The 24,753-nt window shown below is 39.4% G+C and overlaps 1 protein-coding gene and 1 long non-coding RNA gene across 2 annotated transcripts in view; one reads left to right on the forward strand and one right to left on the reverse strand.

Annotated features, from left to right (window-relative positions):
• LOC124880495 (glucosidase 2 subunit beta-like) overlaps positions 1–24,753 on the reverse strand; it is a 234,250-nt gene that overhangs the window by 65,498 nt on the left and 143,999 nt on the right. Inside the window, exons 11-12 of the mRNA XM_047385643.1 lie at positions 11,108–11,177; positions 6,694–6,783 (exon numbers count right to left, since the gene is read on the reverse strand). Of these exons, the coding sequence (XP_047241599.1) occupies positions 6,694–6,783; positions 11,108–11,177 (160 nt within the window). The remainder of the gene's footprint in view (positions 1–6,693; positions 6,784–11,107; positions 11,178–24,753) is intronic.
• LOC124880498 lies at positions 5,360–24,386 on the forward strand. Its single transcript, XR_007041366.1, has 3 exons — positions 5,360–5,873; positions 6,131–6,173; positions 23,245–24,386. It is a non-coding gene; the product is annotated as an uncharacterized LOC124880498 (long non-coding RNA).

Raw genomic sequence — 24,753 nt, forward strand, 5'->3', positions numbered from 1 at the left:
TAAGCCAGACATAAACCTGTAAAAATGGATGTGCTTTCAGACCCTAAAATGCCACTTTCCTCTGCATGGTGAGCAATTCCGGCCATGAATAAAAAATGGAGATGGTTATGACAGGCTAAAGTGACCGGACACGGCCCTGCCAGACGGGCTGTGCTGTCATTTTGACATGCTACAATGTTTGAGAGGCCCACAACAGCGAGCACAACATCACCTTACTTAGTGAGATCTAAAGTGTAGAGTCAGAGCACAAATCAAATCAAAAGACAGATTACAATCTTAGGGAGTGTAAAAATCCCTCAATGAAAACATTTCATAATGAACACAGTAACATTTTTAACAGTTTAGGAAAAAAATAGAAATCAATATCAGACAAATGAAACATAATCAGTGCAACTCTATAAGAAAAAAAACCCACAGTGGACATAACGTATCTCACTACAACATACACATGTAGTGTCTTGCTATCCTTACAGTAACCTTGCATTGACTTCCATTTGTTACTATAGCCTTACCCTGACCCTAAACCTAACCTAAACTCAATTCATACCTTAGTCCTAAAGTTAATCATTAGCCCACATAGCCCATTTCCCCTTGTGTGGAGCAGGCAAAATGTCCACAAAATGGTGAATATCAATGTTATATAACCACTCACACACACAGAAAAAAATTTACTAAGGCTCATCTCCAGCTGCAGAAACACATCTTTAACTATTAGTCTATTTAGTGCTGAAAGGAAGCAGCAGCATGTGTTAGCTGCATTTCCAGTGGTTTATTACTCATGAGATGGATACGCATGATGTGAAAGGAAGTAAAAGGAAACTTCCGTTGTTTCCAATTTCCTCTTTAAGTGATCCTAGTATATGTACATTTATAGTCAAAATGGCAGCACAGATGCTATCCTTAACATGTGTAGTCAGTTATTTACACTTTACCTTAATTTTTTTTATTCACAGTTTTAGACTTATTTTGCTGTAAGGGAACATAAATAAGTATGTCAATAAAAAAGATTAAATGGGAGTATAAAGCTTGTAATACCACAAAGTAGATTTACTGCAAAAGTAACAAAGGCATATTAAAGAACTGTTTGCAGGACTTCATACATACAGGTTAACAAATCTAAATTCACGCCATTCATGCTAAACCAACATAATCATTCTCAGCAATTCTAATTGCTGCTTTAGATATTTTAATATGCAATACAACAGAATGAAGCAAATGTAAAAGGCAGACCTAAAGTACAAATCAGATCAACACTATAATCTTGAACTTGTTAATGTTTAAGATATAGGTTTCATGCAATCTTTATCTATTGTCTACTGCAGGTACTTTGAAACTGAGTATATATTTCCCAAACAGATCTCTCATGCATTTTGTATGATCATGTTGATGATAAATAGCCTGTTACAAGTTTATTGCTAGTGTTTATTTAATGGTACATTAATTCTGAGGTCTGCTGAGATGAGGGATATACTGATTCTCGTGATTCTGGCCAGCACAACCACTGCAAAAATCAAATCTGAGGTTCCCAAACTAGACAGCCTTCTGAGATCTTGTCAATGAACATCAGAAACAGAATTAATGATACTGGGCGGAGTCCAACCACCTGGGCTGCCTTAATGTAAGCCCTCTCATTCCTACTAATACAATCAGGAGCAGTCCTTATCAGCTGATTTTCAGTCATCGCTTGCTCTTACAGAGCCTTCTCAATAGATCTACAGTATAAGGCTTCCTATTCCCAAGTTTCTCTGAGCAGACACATTAAGGACTCATACCCCTACGCCTGAGCGTTCCCCCTCAGCTGTGTCTGGACGGGGTCCCTTTTCTTCCCCAAAAGAACCTGGCGCTCTTTTGAGGCCATGTGATGCGCTGCAGACAGTTGGAAGTGTCACTTGAGCTCCGTTATCCTTCTCTCTTCTCTGTCGAAGCTGAGCCGCAGTGGCAGGCGTGACTCACAGAAGTGCTGTACTTTCTTATGACATGAGAGCAGAGTCAATCTGACCTGACAGTCTTGCATAAATCACAGCCCTTTCGATTTAAGTTGCTTTGAGGAGTGTCAGCAGATCCACAGGGGAAATATTAGTCTCCGCAGTAGGTGGGGGGATTCCGAGTACTCATTATGGGGTGGACTCCCTTCACATTGGGCCAGGCTGTGTTGCATGACTCGTCACTTTCATTTCCGATTCACCCACAGAAACTTGAGTTTTAAAGCCCTAACTTGTGATAAGGGATCATCACCACTCTAAAGACCATTGCGGATTAAATAAAATTGTTTTGTGCGCTTTTACGTTTTTCAAGGGATGCGAAATTGAATCCCTTAAATGTGCTTATAATATAAAACAAAAAGGAACTGACGCCTGGAGAAAGGTGCTTGGAAGTAAGCAATAAAGGCTATTAAATGATAATGCACCAAGAACAAGTTCTCTCTGAGAGCTTTTATTCATTTTGTTCATAGTCTTTAGAGAAACTGATGAGAAGGCAATGTGGAAAGTGCCACTACGCTGCAGTTAGCTTCTGATCTTGCCGCTAATCATCTCATTTGAGTCCGTTGCAAAAGGCTGCTTTTTCTTCCTTTTTTAAAACAAAGTTAGGATATTTAACCCCTACAAAAAATAAAAGGTCTTTAAGACTCAGTTTGGAGAAGTTACACACACCATCATGGATAGATAAAGACACAGGAACTGCTCATAAAGTGCCATGCAAACGTGTATATGCTTTGTGCTGCTTTAATACATAAAGAAAACATTTAAGATTGTGGTTGAAAAACGACAAGCATGTAAAAACATACATTGCAAGGGAATAAAGTCAACATCCTGAAATAGAAAAAGCATTTAAAGCCACAATATATAAGAATAAACATGATCATTTCCCATTCATTTAAATAATACACCGCAATTAGCAATACTACAATAATTCCATTTGACAAGATTTAATACCAGAAATGATCAAGAAGCAGGAAAGTGTGACTTTGTTCCATTTTGCTACTGAGCTGCTCTCTCGCACAGGAGGAAGAGCTACAGAAAGCTTTGGGTTTGAGTGTCTGTCAATGTCATTTCCTTTTAGGATCACAGTTCAAGGCAAACAGCAAGGACTCAGGGGTGACATGGAGGAGAACTGGTACATTGCTGAGAGTGTGTTTTAGGTCAGAGCACCTTTGACAAAGTTGATATTGGTTGATATTGTGCTCCTTATATAAAGAGAGAAAAAAATATCACAGTGGCTGTATGATGCCAGCAGGCTGGAAGAAAATAGAAGAGGGAAGAGGAATAGTTTTCTAAATCCCACAATGCAACGAGTGTCACATTAAACTCAAAGTCCATCACTGACATCTTAATGTTCCAAACAAATTCCATGCCACGACCAAACTTTTTCAAGGAACTACAACAAAAACTGAGGTCAGCTGACCCATGAGAGTTTCTAGGTTTGGAGCATAATGTGTAAACAGTTTTTACTACCTAGCTCTTGTAAATTTGTATTTGCCCTTCAAGCTGTTATCTTTATATATTTTCAAGATGGGGTTTTACAAGCTTCATCACAGTCTGGAGGATTATAATGTTTTATTCAATAGCAGCTTATTAAATAGCTTAGTAATGTTTTTGTTATTATTATTTTTGTTTTAGCTAACTAGTTTAGCTATAACGAACCCCATGGCATGCTTAAATTGAAGCCCCCTTTTTTGTACAACTGATCCAATATATGTAAAATATATCTTACTCCAGTGACTGCAGTGACTTTGAAAGTCAGAGGCTCCTAAGTTCAGATTCAATATGGCTGCCACACAAATAAAACAAAGTAAAGGTTGCCGGAACAATGATAATTTTGTTTTAAACCAATAGTGCACATAGTACTATATAATCTCCTATATCATCACCTTCCTAAAATAATGGCCTAAGTCATTTTTTGTCCGAAATTATTATTGTTTGCCTAAATCATCTCCTCATGATGCTAGCCACCTCTTGTAAAATTGTCTAAATCCTCAGTTGAGGAGGTCATGCAATTCCATGCCTGTTGAATAATGGCCTTTGTCAAGAGTGTGATTCAGGCAGTTTTACTGGCTTTTCAAAATGGCGACCGCTTCAGGAAAAAACTAAATCTGCTCAGCCACTGAAGCTATTTCCATAATTCAGGGCTCATTCAGGGTAAGTGGGTTGCCACAATATGGGCTAGGCATTAAATATTGCATAGATATTTAGTATTTTAATTCTTTCTTTCAGCATTTTTGTCCACAAATTAGCTACATTCATGAAGCTAGCATTTAGCAAAGAGTGGAAGAGCTCCAGAACCTTTGGCTGTAGCAAGTAATCGTTTTTTGTCAACTCATGTCTTTCTTTTTAAATATTACTTCATCAATTGCTTTTCTTTTAATTTTCGACATTATATGATCTAATTGAGAAAGATATGTAGCTAAATAAAAACAACCATAAACAACCATAAGAAATAGCAATGTCAACACTGTTGTTATTACCTTTTGGGGGGAAATTGTTAATAAATATATATATTTTGTGAAGTTTTTTCTGTTTCCTGGAAAACTTGAAAAAATGACTTAGGCCGTTATTTTAGACAGGTGATATATTCCTATCATTTAAATGTAGAGATATACATTGTGTCTAGTTGTATTTCTGACAGAGATTAGCGCCGCATAAACGAGCAATACTCTTAGTTTTGTACTTCCAGCAAGAATGGGCTTAACTCAGCTGAGATGCAATGCCTACATCAGAGTATTAACTTACTGTTTTTGGTAGCATGATCAAGACACAATCCTGTACTGTGAATGGGTGTATTGGAGCAAGGGGAACAGACTTCTGATTTGTCACAGGCCACAAAACATACAGCACCATACAGCATTGATGTGAATAGTTGGCAGACATGTTGTGGAGGACCTGCATTATTTATCACACATAAATGGATCTGCACTGACTTACAAACTTTTGAAAGAAGTGGGTTCTTTATTGACTGAAAATGGCCACTTGTAGGTTTTAAATATAGGACGATTCCCAATTTTAATAAATGGTTGACAACCCTAACACTGAGTGTACAGATAACACAGACAAATAAAAGAAGCACCCTGCAGTAAATATTGTTAATTGTATTAATATTTAGTCTCTGTTATGTTTTTCCAGCTAGTTTGACAAAAATGTTGATGACTCTGCATGTTTGGCCATTTCAAAACAGCCATATCCTTACACCTACCTCATAAAATTAAACCATCCACAAATATAACGCATGACTATGTTTTTATTACTGTCTATAAAAAAAAAAAAAAATTGAGACAGACCTGTTTTGTGATTTTAATGAGAATAGCATCATTGCTTTTCAGATTCTGCCCTCTAAAATGACAAAGTAAGCAAAAGAACCGCTTTGCCGTAACAGTGCACAGGGAAACCACAGATGCCTGGAACATGTATTTGCTGTGCAGACAGCATAGTGCAGATCTCAGATAATTTTCTTCTTAAACTGCAACCACCCACAGGCTTCTAAAACTCCAGCTGGCAAGCAATCCTGAGGAGAACAGATTCTATCCCAGCAGGGGCCACAGGGATGCAACGGGAGAGAGTAAAAGAAGCTCATTCTGTTGATTAAATTTAGTTGATTTAGCTGCTTGTCTTCTCCAGGGTGACGGAGCTTAGAGATTATCAACCTTTAAATTGGGAGGTCTTTATTGAGATGCTTCCCTTTTGTTACAGACGGCTTTTTATTTCTTACAGCTGCACAAAATAAGATAGCTTTCAGCCTCTGGTTGACGTGCTGATTCTTTGATACCTCTTTCAAACTCGCTCACAGCTCAGTCCAGTGAGCTGCACGCCAACTTACAAAGAGGATGAGGTCCACGCCACACTTCTTTGGGAGGGACCCGAGAGTCATCAGCATTGCCATAAGTAAGAATATTCTATTTATGTCAAAGAAAGGAAACAATTTATACAAAAATAGGAAATGTTGTAATTCATTCCAGGAGTTATTCTGAAGTATCTGGAAAGAGTAAGAACCCGTCATCGCAATTCATCATCTTTTGTTGCACCTGGCTTCCGTCCAGCCAAAAAAATTATGCTTCAACTCTGTTTTTTGCCTGTCACTTAAATAGTTTTCTTGTATTATAATCTTTCCATGTTTATCTTTAATGCATCTGGTACCAAAGACATCTAAGTGGGCCAACAGCAAAAGGAAACCACTACTGACCGGTAAGTACAACCTATCATAAGTAAGGAGCACTTCGCCTAATGGCTTCATTTTGTCCCTCATCAACTGGCTTACTGAATTCATAGTGAGCTCCATCTTAATTGTATCTACCGAAAGAAATCATAAGCCTGCCTATTGCACTGACCCAAGCTCTTTCATTCTGATCTTTTCATATCTCAAAGAGTCTTTGCTCTTCTGCCTGGAACACTGCTTGTCAGCTGGCTGAAAGAGGGCTACTACACTTTCACTTGCTTACAACAAAACACTAAATTCAGTTTGGAAATATTTCCTGGAATGAAAAATACAACCAGACTTTGTGCAGCAACTAAAGCAGTGCCATCTATATTCTTATTATGGTAATGCTATTTTAAAACTGAATTTAGCAAGCAAACCTCTGTTAAACAGCTGACTGCACAATAGCCACTCCTCATTTTAAACTTTTGTCAGTAATAATGTCCTCCCATAGATAAAAAAAAACAAAACAAACAAACTACTAAATGATAAAAGATAGTCTGTACTTACTCGTACACTTTCAGCTGGTAGCACTGGCCATTCAGAAACAAATATTCCCAATCTGTCCCATAGTCTATTTCCAGCTTCTTCTTTAGATCACTGAGGAAACAAAATCACAAAGTGTATCACTGTTTCCCTTCAGGAAACCATGCATTTGGGAGAGTGTTTAAACATTCCTTTAAAAAAACCTTTGGGTGCCTTTGAGCTGTGCTGGCAGTGAGGCTTTGTTTCTCCTACATGTTTTAGTGACTGAATTCTTGGATAGTATTTTGATGAGGTGGCCCCTTAAAGCCCCATTTCTATGCAGAGTCTTCCATTAGTTGAGCCGGTGAGGACTACTCTTTTTCACTAATGGCAGATAAAGCAAGTGAGCCCTATCTCTAACTGTGCACAAGCCCTCATTTAAATATTCATAACTCATAAGTGCAAATGGGGTTAACAGATGTCTAAGGAGGGTGATTCTGGATAAGGTAGGTTAGTGTTGGAGGATGAGTCGGGGTCAAAGAAGCAATGAAGGTTGCATAACCGTGTGTGCATGTGATACGCAGAAAGGGCACAGGTTAGGACATTCATGCACTGACTCATTTTATGTGTAAAATTTCCTTTACAGCACAAAAGAGAGAGAGAGAGAGAGAGAGAGAGAAATGAATTAACAGTCATGGTAAAAAGAGAACACCTGTAATTAGTTCGAGGGTTTTATGTTATAGAACATTGTAAAAATTTACGAGACTGTAAAAAGCTGCACTCTCTTTATTTATTAACGAAAATAAAAGACGAAAGGAGAGTAAACCCTTGCTACTTTCATATGACTTAAGAAGTAACGTATCAGCCAGATAGTGATAACTGATTAACTGATCAACAGCAAGTTTGACCACCTCTATTGAAGCATGGGTTTTGGCAGTTTGCCACTCTAAAGCATAGTTGTGTGTTAACGCAATGCTAAGATGGAAAGACATCAGCAATGACCCTGTGGAAGCAACTGTTACAACCCACTGAGCTGGTGTGGGTCACAAGGCCATTTCCAAACAATTTAAAGTCCATCATTCTACAGGCAGAGACATTATTTACAACTGAATAAACATTTTAGAGGAAATGCTCAAAGAAATTGCAAAGAACTTTAGAAACTCAGTCTCAGATTATACAGGCCTTAGTTGGCACTGTACATGTTTATGATCATGACACTACAGTTAGAAAAAGACAGGTCTAGAGTCAAATGTGAGGCCATCTGTTCAACATCTGCCAAAACTGGGTCATCAACAGGACAGTGTCCCTAAACAAACCAGCAAATCTACAACAGACTGGCTGGGAGGAAACGATTAAGGTGCTGCAAAGAAATTCTGTGATATGACCTGAAAAGAGCTGAGCAAAAACAAAATGTTTGCAAACCCCAACGACCTGAAGTGAAAACTCTAAACCAAAGTGTCTCCGAATTTCTGCACAATGATGTGAGACTGATAACCTCATGAACAAAATGACTATTTCAAGTAATTCGTAAAGCTGGTTCTACGTAGAGTGTACTTAGTGGTTCACACTCAAATAGTTATTTTTAAACTTTGTTTTGTTTGACAGTATGTAATTTGTTGGGTGGTTTTGTACACTTGATCTTAGATTCAAATATGTTATGATCCTTGTATGGATCATATCATTGTTATTATGGCCTAGCACATAAAACACTGAACTGAAAGAAGGTCAGCTTTCTTTTTACCATGACTACACAATATAAACTAGAAGTGCACAGACATGACTGCACTAGCACAATCCTATTTATTTAACCACATGGGACTAAATACAGCAGTGTTTAATTATGTGATTAAAATTACTACTGAGACATAGTAGGAAGTAATCGGAACAGTAATCTAAAACCCACTATTATTTCCTCTTACACCTGATACAGGCATGTTTACTGTGGAAATATCTTGACCTTTTGGTAACTACCATCATTGTGCTTGGTACTCTCTTCTTTTTTTAATGGTAATGAACCATTTCCAAGCCCAAATGGCCACAGAAGTTGCTTACCAACCATAACAGGGACAAACCTCCGAATACCTGCATGATTCTGTTCCTATAGAGGGGTGGAACAATGTTCTGCAGCCTTACTGTTGCATGACAATGTGCTACAGAGTGCTGCTTGGAGTCTTGCAAACATAGCAAAATTATCTCTCTGCATTTCTCTACTCCAGAAAATGTGGAGAACCAAGTAAAGCGAAAATAAGGATTAAGAGAATAATCACTGTTCAGTGGAGCTTTTTTCTGTGAAGCATCATATTTAAGGGCTAGGCACTGTTAGCATCGCCAATCACTTAATGTTGGTTACAATGTCAAAAATTCAGAGGTAATTCTAAGTAAGACTAATGTCGAAATAAATCGACCTGTAACTTTTTCCAATGTTGTTAACATGTTACTGTGACTGCATAGCATGGATCTAAAAATTCTACACGCATATACAATGAGGTTTACTGCAGCATTTTCTCCCCCTAAGATATTTGTTTTAGTTGAAGTATGAAGCATACAGGTCAAATTAAAGGTGCAAATCAGTTAATTATCATGGTCTCATTTTTTACATTAAAAAACTGGCATTTTGACTGAGCTTTGCATACTTTTTAGTTCCACTTTATGCACATCTGCAGTGGATTAAGAAGTGGATATGAATTGTTTTCTGGTAGAAAAAGAAAACTCAAAACTAAATGATCGCTGAGTATTCAACACTAATTTGAGCCATAATTGCCTTTTAATCTGCCATAAAGAATTTGAATAACTCACACAGAGGCTGCTGAAAATAAAGTTAGGAAGAGGCCTACCCAGCAGAGCACAGTAGGCAACAAACAAGAGTGTTTTTCTTCATTAAAATTAGCCCTCGGTATCACACAGTACAAATTCATTACTGTGCAGCTTTCCACACCCCTTTAGCACAGAAGGATGGAGTCTATTTTAAGCCCTGGGTGAATGTCTTCCCAATTTGCTTACAGTAGCTACAGTCGGGTCCATAAATATTTGGACAGAGACGTTTTTTTCTTTCTTAGTTTGCTTCGGTAAATTACCACAGTGAACTTGAAAACAAAACAACTTAGATGCAGTTGAAGTGCAGACTTTCAGCTTTAATTCTGTGGTTTGAACAAACAGACTATGAAATGTGAGAAAGTAAAGCATTCTTTAACACAATTCCTTAATTTTAGGGTCTCAAAAGTCAGCAGACGCTGGGCTCCCTCCTTTTTAATGCTCTGCCAGCTCTTTACTGCAGCGATTTTCCGTTGCTGTTTATTTGTGGGCCTTTCTGTCCAAAGTTTAGTCTGTAACAAGGGAAATTCTTTCTCAATTGGGTCAAGATCCGTTGACCGACTTGGCCATTTAAGAATACTCAACTTCTTTGCTTTAATAAACTCCTGGGCAGCTTTGGGTGTATGTTTTGGGTCATTGTCCATCTGTATTATAAAATGCCGCCAATTAGTTTGACTGGATTTGAGCGGACAGTATGTCTCTGAACACCTCAGAATTCATTTGGCTGCTTCAGTCTGTGTAGCATCAACAGTAAATATCAGCCATGACTTGGATATTGATAAGTCTGCCTCCTAGAGAGTGTGCTTCACTTGGTTGGCTGTTGTGAAGCATATCTCTTCACCTTGGAAAAGATTCTGCGATCATTCACCACTGTTGTCTTCCGTGGATGTCCAGGTCTTTTAATCCACCATTATTTTTACGGATGTACCAAACTATAGATTTTGCCACTAATATTGTAGCAATTTCTCAGATGGGTTGTTTTCTGTTTCAACAGCTTAATGTCGCCTAGTTATACCTGCATGGAGAGCTCCTTTGACTGCATTTTGTCTGTTCACAGCGCCGGCACAGCAGTAGAGGGTGGGACCCATGTGTGGAGAGGCTTTGGCCCTCAACGCAACTGTCCCCTGGTAGAGTCCCGGCTATGGCGACCTGTGTTACATGTCTTCCCCTCTTTCTTTACATCACTTCGTGTCTGGCTACTTTTCAAGAAATGACAAAATAAAGGGCACTAGTGCCGCAAAGTAAATCTTTAGAATAAAATAAATAAAATAAAAAGTAAATAATAATTTGCAAATGCAAATAACACTCCAGGCCTATGATCTGCTTAATCTGGTCCATTTAAATAGAAGGTGTCACATGTTAAGGAGCTGAAACTAAACCCTTCATCCAATTTGAATGTGAATACCCTCAAATTAAAGCTGGGAGTCTGCACATTGTGTCCATGGCCATTACACAACTATAATTGTAATATGTTTCAGTAAACAGGTAAAAACAATAAAACTTGTGTCAGTGTCCAAATATAAATGGACCTAACTGTAAGTGAGAAGTAAATGCCTCATCCACGCAAAATTCAAAGTGTTCATTATTCACCCGTAACTATGTGACAACAGAAGCCAACCTCCCCCTCTAATTCTTTATTTTTCCTTACCTTATTTCCATGTTGAGTGTCTCGTAGGCTTCCTCCACCTTCTTCAAGTCGGTAGCCTCCCACTCTGCAGCTAGACAAAACAAAAGGTCAGACAAATTAACAATGCAGAGTTGCTGCGACTCGCCGCCTCGCCTGTTGCCAAACAGCGCTTTCCAAATATAGGGCGGTATTTTTAAGGACCACGAGAGGCTGCGCATAAATACGAGCGTGCTATTTTCAGGTGCGTTAAGTGCAGAATGGTGAGCTTATTAGCCTCTTCACACTGAAAAGTGTGTTAACTGAGACTGTGAGAGAAAAAAAGAAGTCAGAGGGAGAGGGAGAGCTGCAGCAATTACAGTATGTTTGTCACTTTTATCTCTGTCATTCTCATATGCACATCATATTATGTTAATATAAAAGATGCTAATCCAAACAGGGAAAATATTGCAAGGGGCCTCTATAACATTCAATGTCTAATCCAAGGACACATAAGTGGGGATGTTGGAAATAGAAACATTTAGTAAAACACATAAATTACAATTGCAACCACTGAAGAAATATCTGTAACCTTTACAAAGTTATCTTTATCTCAAGATGTTTTAAAATCCATTTTCTTCAGTGTGGAGACATTAATATTTATACACAACTCTAATGTCAAGTTCTCTTAGCAGCCTTAATGCATTTGTTTCAAAACCAGTCTGAACTGGACAAAACTGTGCGGATATAGAAAAAACATGCAAAAACTGTAATAACAGCAAATAATGCAAAATTGGAGAGTAGTGTGAGAATGTAGCGAAGAGGGTGAAAGTGGTCATTATGTCCTCCAGCAGCCTAAGCCTATAGCAGCATAACTACAGAGATAGTTTCAGTTCAGATTATTTAGTTAGACGGCGCTTATTTACAACAATATTGTCTCAAGGCACCCCACAAAGGGTCCGGAACGGCGCGGGGCCCCCAGGGAGGCCAGACCAAACCACCGAGTGCCAGAGCCCGAACACGTGTAGGAGCACTAAGTAAAATAATAAACTGATAAAGTTTGTCCATCTAGAGCCCACTGATGGCCATTGTTATACTAAAAACCACAACGATTGGGATACCTCTCTCTGTCAGATTGATTATAACCATTGGAAAAGAGAGGGGGTCATACAGGTAGCAGAAATGGAGGGTGTGTTTGCACCTCAACCATAACTGAGCCGGTTTAGGCTTAACCTGACTCCCCCTTCCTCCATCCATAAGGAAGATAGCTCAGGATAACCTAAGCCACTCTAACTTTATCAAAAAGGAACGTTTTAAGCCTAGTCTTAAAAGTAGACAGGGTGTCTGCCTCATGGACTAAAACTGGGAGCCTGATAACTAAAGGATCTGCCTCCCATTCTACTTCTAGAGACTCTAGGAACCACCAGTAAACCTGCAGTCTGAGAATGAAGTGCTCTGTTAGGAAGGTATGGAACAATCAGATCTCTGATGTATGATGGAGTTAAATCATTAAGGGCTTTATATGTGAGGAGGAGAATTTTAAATTCTATTCTGGATTTAACAGGGAGCCAATGAAGGGAAGCTAAAATAGGAGAAATATGATATCTCTTTTTAATTTTCATCAGAACTCTTGCTGCAGCATTTTGAATAAGCTGAAGGCTTTTAACTGCTTTTTGTGGACATCCTGATAGTAAAGAATTACAATAGTCCAGCCTTGAAGTAACAAATGCATGGACTAGTTTTTCAGAGTCACTCCTGAATAGGATATTTCGAAATTTTGGCAATGTTCCGGATGTGAAAGAAGGAAATCCTAGAAATCTGTTTAAAATGGGATTTAAATGACATGTCCTGGTCAAAAATAACACCAAGGTTTTTTGCTTTATTACCGGAGGTCAATTTAATGCCATCCAGGTTAAGTGATTTACTAAGCAGTTTCTTTTTTAAAGACTCCGGTCCAAAGACGACAACTTCTGTCTTGTCTGAATTTAGACGCAAAAAATGTAAAGTCATTCAAGTTTTTATGTCTTCAAGACATGCTTGTAGTCTATTTAACTGGTTGGGTTCATCAGGATTTATGGATAAGTAAAGCTGAGTATCATCAGCGTAAGTGAAAATTTATCCCATGCTGCCTGATATTTTGACCTATTGGAAGCATATACATAATAAAGAGAATTGGCCCAAGTACTGAACCCTGTGGTACTCTACAAGTAACTCTGGAGTTTGAAGATAATTTATCATTTACATGAACAAACTGGAATCTGTCAAACAAATATGTTTTAAACCAGCCTAGTGCTGTTCCCCTGATCCCTACAGCATATTCCAGGCTTTCTATAACAATATTATGATTGACTGTATCAAATGCAGCACAGGACAAGTACAGACACAAGTCCATTATCTGAGGCCATAAGAATATCAGTAGTGACTTTCAGCAGAGCTGTTTCAGTGCTATGATGAGCTCTGAAGCCTGACTGAAACTCTTCAAACAGGTCATTGCTGTGTAAATGCTCAAGCATTTGATTGGCAACTATTTTCTCAAGAATTTTAAATAAGAATGAAAGATTGGATATAGGTCTGTACTTTTTCGAGTCATCTCGATCAAGCGAAGGTTTCTTATGTAAAGGTTTAATTACAGCTACCTTAAAAGCTTGTGGTACATATCCATTTACTAAGGATAACAACTGGAAACGGGACAAACAGCTGGACCAGAACCCACATTTATTATAGAGAGGGATGAAAACATCTCCACAGCTAAGGAAAGAGTGAGATCTTGGTGTCAAGTTCCCATAAAAACTATTATAATCTGGCTATGAGCCATCAGAGTGTGTGAGACACACATCAGAAACACTTTTTTTCTCCTACAGGTCCTTCTCAAAAAATTAGCATATTGTGATAAAGTTCATTATTTTCCATAATGTCATGATGAAAATTTAACATTCATATATTTTAGATTCATTGCACTTCAGATTCATTTGGCATACAGCTCATGAAAACCCAAAATTCCTATTTCACAAAATTAGCATATCATTAAAAGGGTCTCTAAACGAGCTATGAACCTAATCATCTGAATCAACGAGTTAACTCTAAACACCTGCAAAAGATTCCTGAGGCCTTTAAAACTCCCAGCCTGGTTCATCACTCAAAACCCCAATCGTGGGTAAGACTGCCGACCTGACTGCTGTCCAGAAGGCCACTATTGACACCCTCAAGCAAGAGGGTAAGACACAGAAAGAAATTTCTGAACGAATAGGCTGTTCCCAGAGTGCTGTGTCAAGGCACCTCAGTGGGAAGTCTGTGGGAAGGAAAAAGTGTAGCAGAAAACGCTGCATAACGAGAAGAGGTGACCGGACCCTGAGGAAGATTGTGGAGAAGGGCCGATTCCAGACCTTGGGGGACCTGCGGAAGCAGTGGACTGAGTCTGGAGTAGAAACATCCAGAGCCACCGTGCACAGGCGTGTGCAGGAAATGGTCTACAGGTGCCATATTCCCCAGACCTGGGCTACAGAGAAGCAGCACTGGACTGTTGCTCAGTGGTCCAAAGTACTTTTTTCGGATGAAAGCAAATTCTGCATGTCATTTGGAAATCAAGGTGCCAGAGTCTGGAGGAAGACTGGGGAGAAGGAAATGCCAAAATGCCAGAAGTCCAGTGTCAAGTACCCACAGTCAGTGATGGTCTGGGGTGCCGTGTCAGCTGCTGGTGTTGGTCCACTGTGTTTTATCAAGGGCAGGGTCAATGCAGCTAGCTATCAGGAGATTTTGGAGCACTTCATGCTTCCATCTGCTGAAAAGCTTTATGGAGATGAAGATTTCATTTTTCAGCATGACCTGGCACCTGCTCACAGTGCCAAAACCACTGGTAAATGGTTTATTGACCATGGTATTGCTGTGCTCAATTGGCCTGCCAACTCTCCTGACCTGAACCCCAATGGAGAATCTGTGGGATATTGTGAAGAGAACGTTGAGAGACTCAAGACCCAACACTCTGGATGAGCTAAAGGCCGCTATCGAAGCATCCTGGGCCTCCATAAGACCTCAGCAGTGCCACAGGCTGATTGCCTCCATGCCACGCCGCATTGAAGCAGTCATTTCTGCAAAAGGATTCCCGACCAAGTATTGAGTGCATAACTGTACATGATTATTTGAAGGTTGACGTTTTTTGTATTAAAAACACTTTTCTTTTATTGGTCGGATGAAATATGCTAATTTTGTGAGATAGGAATTTTGGGTTTTCATGAGCTGTATGCCAAAATCATCCGTATTAAGACAATAAAAGACCTGAAATATTTCAGTTAGTGTGCAATGAATCTAAAATATATGAATGTTAAATTTTCATCATTACATTATAGAAAATAATGAACTTTATCACAATATGCTAATTTTTTGAGAAGGACCTGTACAATCAGAAACACAAGCATGTTAAGCTTGCTTAACTCTACTGGGAATTTAACTGAAACCGAGTGCTTCGGTCAGATGGATCAAAGATTGATCTTTTCATCAACAAATGTTCCAGGTAGGTATTGTGTAAAACGAGGGATGGATATCCCACCAATTGTTAAGTATGGTGGAGGGTTTGTGATGCTGTGTGGCCCTTTCTTTTCTCAAGGCCCTGGGAATCATAATAGAATGCACAGTACCGTGAGCTCTTGATGTGCCAACATATTTTTTAAATAAAAATCAAAAACATTTGGTAGACCGGAAAACAGGACATAGGTCATCAGTGAGCTTTTGAGTAACATAATATCCCAAAACATACAAATCAACACAGAAATGGCTTATAAGACAGCAAATCAACCCTCTTCCATGGCCATTACAGTCCCCAGACAAATCATAATGAAAATGTTGGATATTTAAAAATTTTTAATTGTCAGATTATGTTGTTGCAATAAATGATGAATTCATGTCAAGCCTTTTTACCCTTTAACATTAGAGCTATAAGCAAAATTAAATCTTACTGTTATTTTCTTACTTCATAATCAGTTGAAATGGATTAATTAATAATAAATCTCAGTTGTATATTTAGCTATATTTTGCCCTTCGACTTGATGTGTAGTAACTCCAGCACAGCAGCATTTCTAGTACAATTAAATGGACAATGTTTCAGACCCTGTTGGATTCTTGCCTTATGTTTTTAAAAAGTTTCTCACTAAATCCACAAATTTACACATTGGCTGACAGGCTCTGCGACAACAGCATAAACAACCTGTCAATGCAAATGATAAATGAGGTAAACAATCTGAAATAATGGAATATACATTGACCTCCTAAGATAGGAGGCGAAGAGACAATGTTACCTGGTGACAGCCCTGTAACTGATGACGCGTACATAAATGCACTCCTTTTTTATTAAAAGTGGGATCTGATTACACTGCAGTAAAAACATGCAAAACATTTCTGCGTGAACCATGCCAGACCTTAAATGCAAACAAAAAAGAGCTGAAAGACACAGAAAGAAGGTGGCTGAAAATAGAAGTGAGGACAGGCTTAAAAGACTCCAATTTAACTGCTTGGTGCAGTGTATGTGGATTTAGTGGGGTTTCTAAAAGTGGATAGGTTCACCTCTGACGCTGGAGGAGATCTCACCGGGGCCTGGCGCTGTGGCAATGGATAGGAATCTGTGTGTGGCAAAGAAACCAAGTGGGAAGCTGTGACAGCACTGGCCTATATACCAATTAGCATGTACCTTCTATTGCAAGATTCCCCAAATACTGTTTTTTCTTTGCAAAACCAGATTCAGACGTGGATTCTTTTTAGAAATTGCCCACTTTTAAAGCACCAAAAAAAGGACATAATATTATTCTGAGTCACCTCTAAACCGCTTAAAATAACAAGCGTACCCACATACATGTTCTCTTCAGTCCCTCTCTTGACTTGCTTTACTCACACACACCCGTCATCGGGCTCAACAATGACAAAAGGAGACACACAGTCCCATGTGGGTGACATCTGACCCGCTGCTGCAGCCCTGTATATGGAGGAAATGGTGACTGTTAGGGGAGGCGGTGAGCCAAGGAAAAGGAAGCGCAGTCAAGCAGACAGAAGTACCCAGAGCAGGGAACACAGGGCATGTATAGCCTCTTCCATGGTCCCAGCACCAGCTGGGCTCTGCATAGCCAGCGTTTCTTCCAGCAATCGCTCCAAGGATTACACTATCAGTCAAAGATAATCACATCATAATCACAGGCCTGGCTTGATGTTAAAGCCCACTTTAACTGAATCCATATGTATTATTATCTCCCATGATAAAGTTTAATCTGTAATGGAAAAAAATTTACTAATATGGAGAATTTAGGACAGAAGATTTCACAGTAAAACTAAGCTGACCAGTGGATAGTTTTCTCTCCTGTATAGCACTTTACGCGAAGCTATCAGGAGAGCTGTTAAATCACAGAGGCTGTGTACAAAAATAGAAGAGGACGAACACACTGTGTAGTGTATGCCGACTCCTCCCTCCCCCCTGAAAATCTCCTGTGTATACATACCTTGAGCCAGAGACTGAAGATACTGTGTTTACATGTGAGCGGTTCGATAGGCGAGACAATTCCTCGGTAGCTCTAAGAAAAGAAGCCTGAGAGAGCTGGTAATACGCGCCACCAGGCCGTGCTCGATATAACAAAGCCAATACAGCAAGGCCACCCTTTATTCCCCATGCTTTATGCAGGCAACACAGACCTTCAGTTAAAGAGGATGTCGACCGACATGTGCATGCAGGAGGGTGGTTTGTTGTCTGTTATTTAAAAGTCTTCTCTTTAAGATAATGGCAGAGTACTACAAGTTTCACACTGCACTATGTTGGAATCCTTATTTTCTCTTTTGACTCCAACATTTTCCTTGGATTCAACATTTTCAGCATGAGCTCCTAACAGCCTCCCTGGCACCATCATCTCCCTTTCTCAAGGTCCATTTTCCAGAATCTCTTTTCAACGATTATTTTACCAAATATATAAGAGATGCAACAAATACCAGAAGGCCTTTAGGTTTTTTTTCCACCGAACCAGTTATTTTTCCACACCAAAGCTCAAACAGCATTTCAATCAGACAGTAGATTCATGCACGAGGGTAAAGACAAAAAATCAAAATGCTACAAGTGCCCTCTAGGGATGGTTAAGGATGAGAGACACTAAGATAACGTTGAATTCATGTTATTAACAATCATTGATTGGAAACCCGAAAACCTCGTACTGTGCTAGGTTTTGTTGTTTTTACTGTTCAAACTACAATATGGTTCCACTGCTACTGCTTTTGATGCAGTGAACAAAACTATATAATAAATGGAATATATATATATATATATATTTAAGCATCATACAAGTGCTTGTGATGTCCAAGACTGTCTAGAGTGATAGATCCGAAAAGGACTGTTCTGAATTTTAATATTATTTATCAAAACCTATATTGTCATCACAATAAACTCTAAAAAATATATTGATAACATTTTAAGTCCATTTTTTGCTTTCATAGTGTCATGTTTAAATCTAATGGCTTAAGGACAAGAAAAAGGGTAGAGATACTAACACAACTTAATTGTCTTTTATCTTACTGCTGTTTTAATTTCACCCAACATGAGCTGAATGTGTGGGCCCTTAGGCCCTGTGCACACGACAACAATCCTATTAAAAAAATGATTTTTTTTCAGGTCCTGTTAACACACCTACATGACAACATTTTAAATGTGATCTCTGTGCACTACACACTAACAGAAATGTTAAAACCAGTGTTATTTTCCTGCCATGCCACTAGTAGGTGGTATGTTTTTTTAAATTTAACATGCGTACAAACACTCCTTGCTTAAAAAACGGGGTAGAAAATTAGCACTCTGTTGAAGAACCATTGTTAAAAGAATCAGCAGGGCAAACGGTCCTCTGCCATCAACCATTGTTATTGATGTTGACTTCTTCTTCTTTGGGTTTTAAACTTGTCGGCATCTGTTATGAAGTACGCATGCATATTAATTTCCACAGTTTGCAGCCCTGTTCAAATACTCGCATTTCCACCCTTGTGTCCCTCATTTGTGCGTTCCCGTTGATGGGTTTGTGTGCGTAGTGTGTCCCAATTTTCTAGAGTGGTCTTTCGCCCTGCCCCCTTTGTGCCGTCGATCCATACTTTGGCTAAGCGTGCATCTAAGCAGACCTCGCTAAAGTATATTACCCATAATTCATTGCTGCATATGACATTTTGAGCAAAAACCAATCACAACCACCAATGTAAGCCGACGATATGTTTTTTCTTACTGGTTTTCCAGGCTCAACATTGTCAAATGCCACCGGCTTCAGGGTGATTCTGGGCAGTCAGTAGCACATCCCTTTCAAACAAACACTGGTGATGCGGCAAGAGTCTGGTGTATATGCCTCCAACGATTCCTGCGCTTTCTTCTCCTCAAAACAATTGCTTATTGCAGTTTTAAAATAATTTTTAGCAGCAAGACTGCAAAAACAGCGACGGGTCCCGTCATTTTTGATGTCGTAGTTACGTTGTAGTGGTACTAGTCGATGAGGTAACCCCTACTGTCCCAATCCTCCAATTTTGCATGCTTGTAACCTGCACACTTGAACCCCTACGTGCACTTTTACCAGGTACACACTTCATAGGGTGGCGTAGGATGTAGTGTGGGTAATGGGACAGGCTTTCCCATACAGGAAGTTTAGGGGTGTATTTACACCTGCCACTTTTGGCCTGCTTTAAACGGACCAGAGTACATTTCCCCTCTTGGTCTGGACCTTTTGTGCAGGCGTGAATGCACTCAAACGAACCCTGGTCCGGACTAAACAACCAGACCGAGATCCACTTTCTATGGCCGTCTCGGTCCGCTTCCAAACAGACACTGGTGCGGTTCGCTTATAGAATGAATAGAACCGGCCCCGATCTAACCCAACTACAAAAAACATTTGTCACTTGGACTTAACAAGCCACCGTAGCTGGTAGCAAAGGTGTACATACATTGAAATCATACCCCATCAGCTGTATGTTGCTTAGCAACGCCGCTACCGGCATGTTATGGGACAGGACATATAGAGCACGTTGTCTACTTCAGCTTGCAGCACGCATTCTTCAAGGGCATTCCAAAATTATAAATAGAATGTTGCAAAATCTGTTGAATGAGCTGCTCTTCACCCTCACACTGATATTGTAGCTGTTATAACGACACATATATGCAAAACAGAAATGCTGCATGCAACAGTTGTTTTCCTCAATTTGTCTGTGATCTGTCCCAAACCCGTCATTTCTGTAGCAATGATCGTCACCTGCGTGGCTTTGTTTACAAGTAATTGTTCAACTGCAAAAAGTACAATGTGAAAGCAAGCCATACCAAACGAAATAAATAAAGTCTGCTTTTGGTGTGGACCAAAGAATTTTCCTGGTGTGGATACACCCTACGTTAATCCTGTCTAGCCGTGATCGGGACATTTGTAAAACTTTAGAGATTGGAACCGTTTTAAATCATATCATTGTCAGAGAAAACGCGTGTCGTTGTGATGTATGCAAACAGCAGAAATGAAGCAAAACATTTCCATTTTCACCAAAAAGCTGTCGTGTGCACAGGGCCCACAGTATGTTAGTGCACTACACTCAACTGCTTTTATTATTGCTAATTCAGCAGAATTTATAAATACTGCTCTGTTAACACACACCAACATGTCTTTCTGTATCACCAGCTGCTGTTCATAAACTCTGCTTAACATGACCAGCACATTTCATAAACACTGTCAGGTCTTTTAAATCACCAGCTGCATTTAGAATTTTAGAAATCTTGCCTAAAACTTTGAGTATAATTCCTTTGTGCAGCTCCATTTATAAACATTGCCAGGTGTTTTAATATCAGCAGCTGCTGTTTAAAAACTCTGAGGTAAATGGCTTGTGTAACTGTGTGCAGACCCATTTATAAACTCAGGTTTTTCTATATAACCAGGTGTTGTTTATCAATTCTTCTTGAAACATTGTGCAAAACCTCTGTTTTCAGCCCTGTTAAAAAATGCTGTCAGGACTTTCAATGTCCCCAGCTGCTATTTATAAACTAAGTGCTATTAATAAATACCAACGACAAGTGGAAAATACCAGTGAGGACTTTAAAGAGTGTTCACAAACAACAAATGTTGTTTAAAGCAATAGTTATAAACCAGACTGGGGGAATTTAAAGAGATTAGGGCCATTTAGGATCTTTTATGTATGGTTCATAAAAGGTTACAATGTACTGCCATCCTATAGAAAACACAAAAATTAATGCTATTCTAAATATAGCAGAGGGAGGACCAAATGTGTAGTGGATGAAATGTTCATTGTTATGTAATAATAGGAACAAGGTGGCTCCCTGACTGTAAAAAACATATCCAGTTTAACTGCTTTTATTTATTCAAAGAATCTGTTGAGACCTGGTTTGGAGCCCGATCCGGTTCCCGAATATTATTTGAAACCGGTGACTAAAACTAAAAGAGGTTCCAAAGTGCAAATTCTGGTTCAATGCGGGCAACTCGGGTTCAACTCGGAGCCACAGACAATAGAAGCAGCAAGTATGCCAGCAAAAAGAATGTAACTTATAAATATTATTCATGTTTGTAAAAACACACTAAACATTCAGTCTCCTTTTCTGTATTAACAGTAGTTTATGGATGCTCTCATTTTGCCTTAATCGGAACACTGCACGCAGCTCAGCAAGCTCCGCTGTGTTGCTACCAAGCTTCCCCGCCGGGCTGTGTAACACCCACTGTCGACGACTCATTATGGGTTCGCAAAACTGGTGGAAATGGGCAACGGTGCTCAACTAAGCACCAAAGTTTGAAGGCACACAAACCGAACCAGTTTAAGAACGAGAGTTCCTTCAGTGGAAAAACGCTAATCGACACTCTTAGCAGGGCTCGTCCCAGCTTAAAAAGGCCCTTCCCAAGTTTACATTTACATTTATTTTCCTCTAAACGTAGCATGACTTTATTATTCTATGTAAAGTGTTAAATGCCTAACAGGCAATGTACAAGATTAATTAACACTGAAGAGTCACCAGAAGTGAGTTTCAGAATAAAGCCATAAGTCAAACATTTTAATAGACAAGTCAGAGCTACATTTTTCTTGTCTTACATTCCTCTCTTCTTCTGTCCAAATCACACAAATGATTCTGAAAGTGAAGCCCAGGCTTCCAGGAGTTGAGGAGAGGTCAATCTCCCCCTCCGCATAATCGTTGTGTTGGAGTGTCTGATTGTATTAGGGGTGAGTGAATAACTGTAGCTGGCAGAAATAGCATCATGTTTTGAACTATCAGTGCAATTCATAGCCTTGTGACTGACTCAGTTTCTATTCATTCTCCCACGCTCTCCTGCAACTCTTTTTTTTTTTTTTTTCATTTTTCCTAAAGTGGTTGAAAGACAAGCGTGGCACAGCAGCGAGGGTGTACTGGAATTAAGAATGAATGCGTTGACGGACCAACTATGATTATATGAGCTGATAAAAGCCAGCACTGCAGATCGTGGGCTTCATTTACAACACAAAACATTTTCTGTTTCACCTGTAATGCTTAACATGTTCTGAAAAAAAGAAAAAGGCAGTATTATCTTTTGCAATGACTGTAAGTAGTGGCATGTTTATTGCCAGTTTTAGGACACTCCTAAAGTAAAAGCAGCATTATCCAACTCTAAAATTGGCTTTATGAGATTAGTGGCTACTTTTGCTGTTGAATTTTCCTGATCTTGGGAGTAACGCTGACTTTTGTTTCTGAGAAACTGGCATCAAATGCAGAAATAGAAATGACAGATTAGCAACGCTGACAGAAAACATTTAAAGAAATGTAGGCTTTGCTCATTGTTTTTGTTTGTAACATTTTGTAGTTTAGTGTTAATTTCCTTCTTATCATTAAAAAAACTGTTAAAACTTTTGAGCCCTCTATTATCCTTGCATTTCTATTGCTTTATAAATTGATAATAGCTTCTTTGTTAGCTTCTTTGTTCAAGCTTAAGATATTAAATATCAGTGTTTCTTCAAAGTTTTATATTTTTTAAGGTATTTTGCCAACAAATAAAAACAAACAATTATTTCCATCTCTTTGTTTTGCGTTTAAATGATGATTTAAGACAATCTAAAATAAAAAAATGTCTGTACTCTCACTGTTTGGTGGAAAGATAAACTTAGATCATCATCCAGCCTTGGTGGTCATAGTTTAAGTTGTTTAAAATCTATTAGTGATTAACTATCTTCTTTTCCTGAAGACCAGCACACATCCACCTTACTTCAAAACCAGGAACCTACGTCAGGATCTTGTTTGTGAACTTCAGCTCTGCTTTCAACACCATCATCCCGGCCCTGTTGCAGGACAAGCTCTTCTAGCTGAGCGTGGCTGACTCCACCTGCAGGTGAATCACGGACTTCCTGACAGACAGGAAGCAGTATGTGAAGCTGGGAAAACACGTATTTGATTCCAGAATCATCAGCAATCCCTCAAGGCAGTGTTTCCTCCCCTTGCTCTTCTCCCTGTACACCAACAGCTGCACCTCCAGTCACCAGTCCGTCAAGTTCCTGAAGACTGCGGATGACACCACCCTCACTGGGCTCATCTCTGGGAGCGATGAGTCTGCCTATAGGAGGAAGATTGACCATCTCGTGACCTGGTGCAAGCAGAACAGTCTGGAGCTCAATCCTCTAATAACAGTGGAGATGATCATGGACTTCAGAAAGAGCACAGCCCCACCCACCCCCATCATCCTGTGTGACTTTCCAGTCGCCATTGTGGACTCTTTTCATTTCCTGGGCACAATCATCGCTGAGGATCTCAAGTGGGAGCTGAACATCACCTCTCTCACCAAGGAGGCTCAGCAAAGGATGTACTTCCTGCAACAGCTGAAGAAGTTCAGCCTGCCAAGACAATAATGGTGCATTTTTACTTCGCAATCACTGAGTCCATCCACACCTCCTCCATCTCCATCTGATACGCTGCTACCACCATCAGGGACAAGGGCAGGCTGCAGCGTAGCATTCACTCTGCAGAGAGGGTGATTGGCTCTAATCTAACTCTCTTCAGGAACTGCATGCTTCCAGGACTCGGAGGGAAGGAGGAAAGATTACAGCTGACCCCTCCCACCCTGGACACAAACTGTTTCAGACTCTCCCCTCTGGCAGGAGGCTGCAGTCCATCAGGATCAAAACCTCTCGCCACAAAAAACGCTTCTTCCCATCTGCAGCTAGCCTGATTAACAAGGCATTGGTCCCCCACTGACACTTCCCCCTTCCAAATAGTATGAATATCTCAGCACATGTAAATACACAACTAGTTTTTGTTTTTAACGACATATTTCTAAATGTATGTCAGCTGTATGTTTTTCCTCGTACATTTGAAACACTACTTGGCAATAAACTTTTTTTCCGATTCTGATGTTCTCTTTTTTTTTCCACTTTAAAGAGTTGCTTAGATAAATTGTCTCAGTTTCACATCAAATCTTTCCCCTTGAGGAATAGAAGCTAATTCATTACTAATTAAACAGTATTTGCCAATCTGATAAAACTATCAATGTATAAAATGAAAAGGCTCCAACTACATTTATTTTGTTGGAACTGTAAGGGGTAAACCTTTTTTTTTTCATTTGCAATGGTTAGCTAAGGTTGCTAAGCAGGAGGAAGACTGCCCAGCTGTAGATATGGCGACATAATGCCATTCTGCTTAAAAGATAGAAATAAGTTGAACTGCGGTCAGCCACTAGGATTTATTTCAGGAAGAACAATAA

This window comes from Girardinichthys multiradiatus, chromosome 14 (assembly GCF_021462225.1).
Source record: "Girardinichthys multiradiatus isolate DD_20200921_A chromosome 14, DD_fGirMul_XY1, whole genome shotgun sequence".
NCBI lineage: Eukaryota > Metazoa > Chordata > Actinopteri > Cyprinodontiformes > Goodeidae > Girardinichthys > Girardinichthys multiradiatus.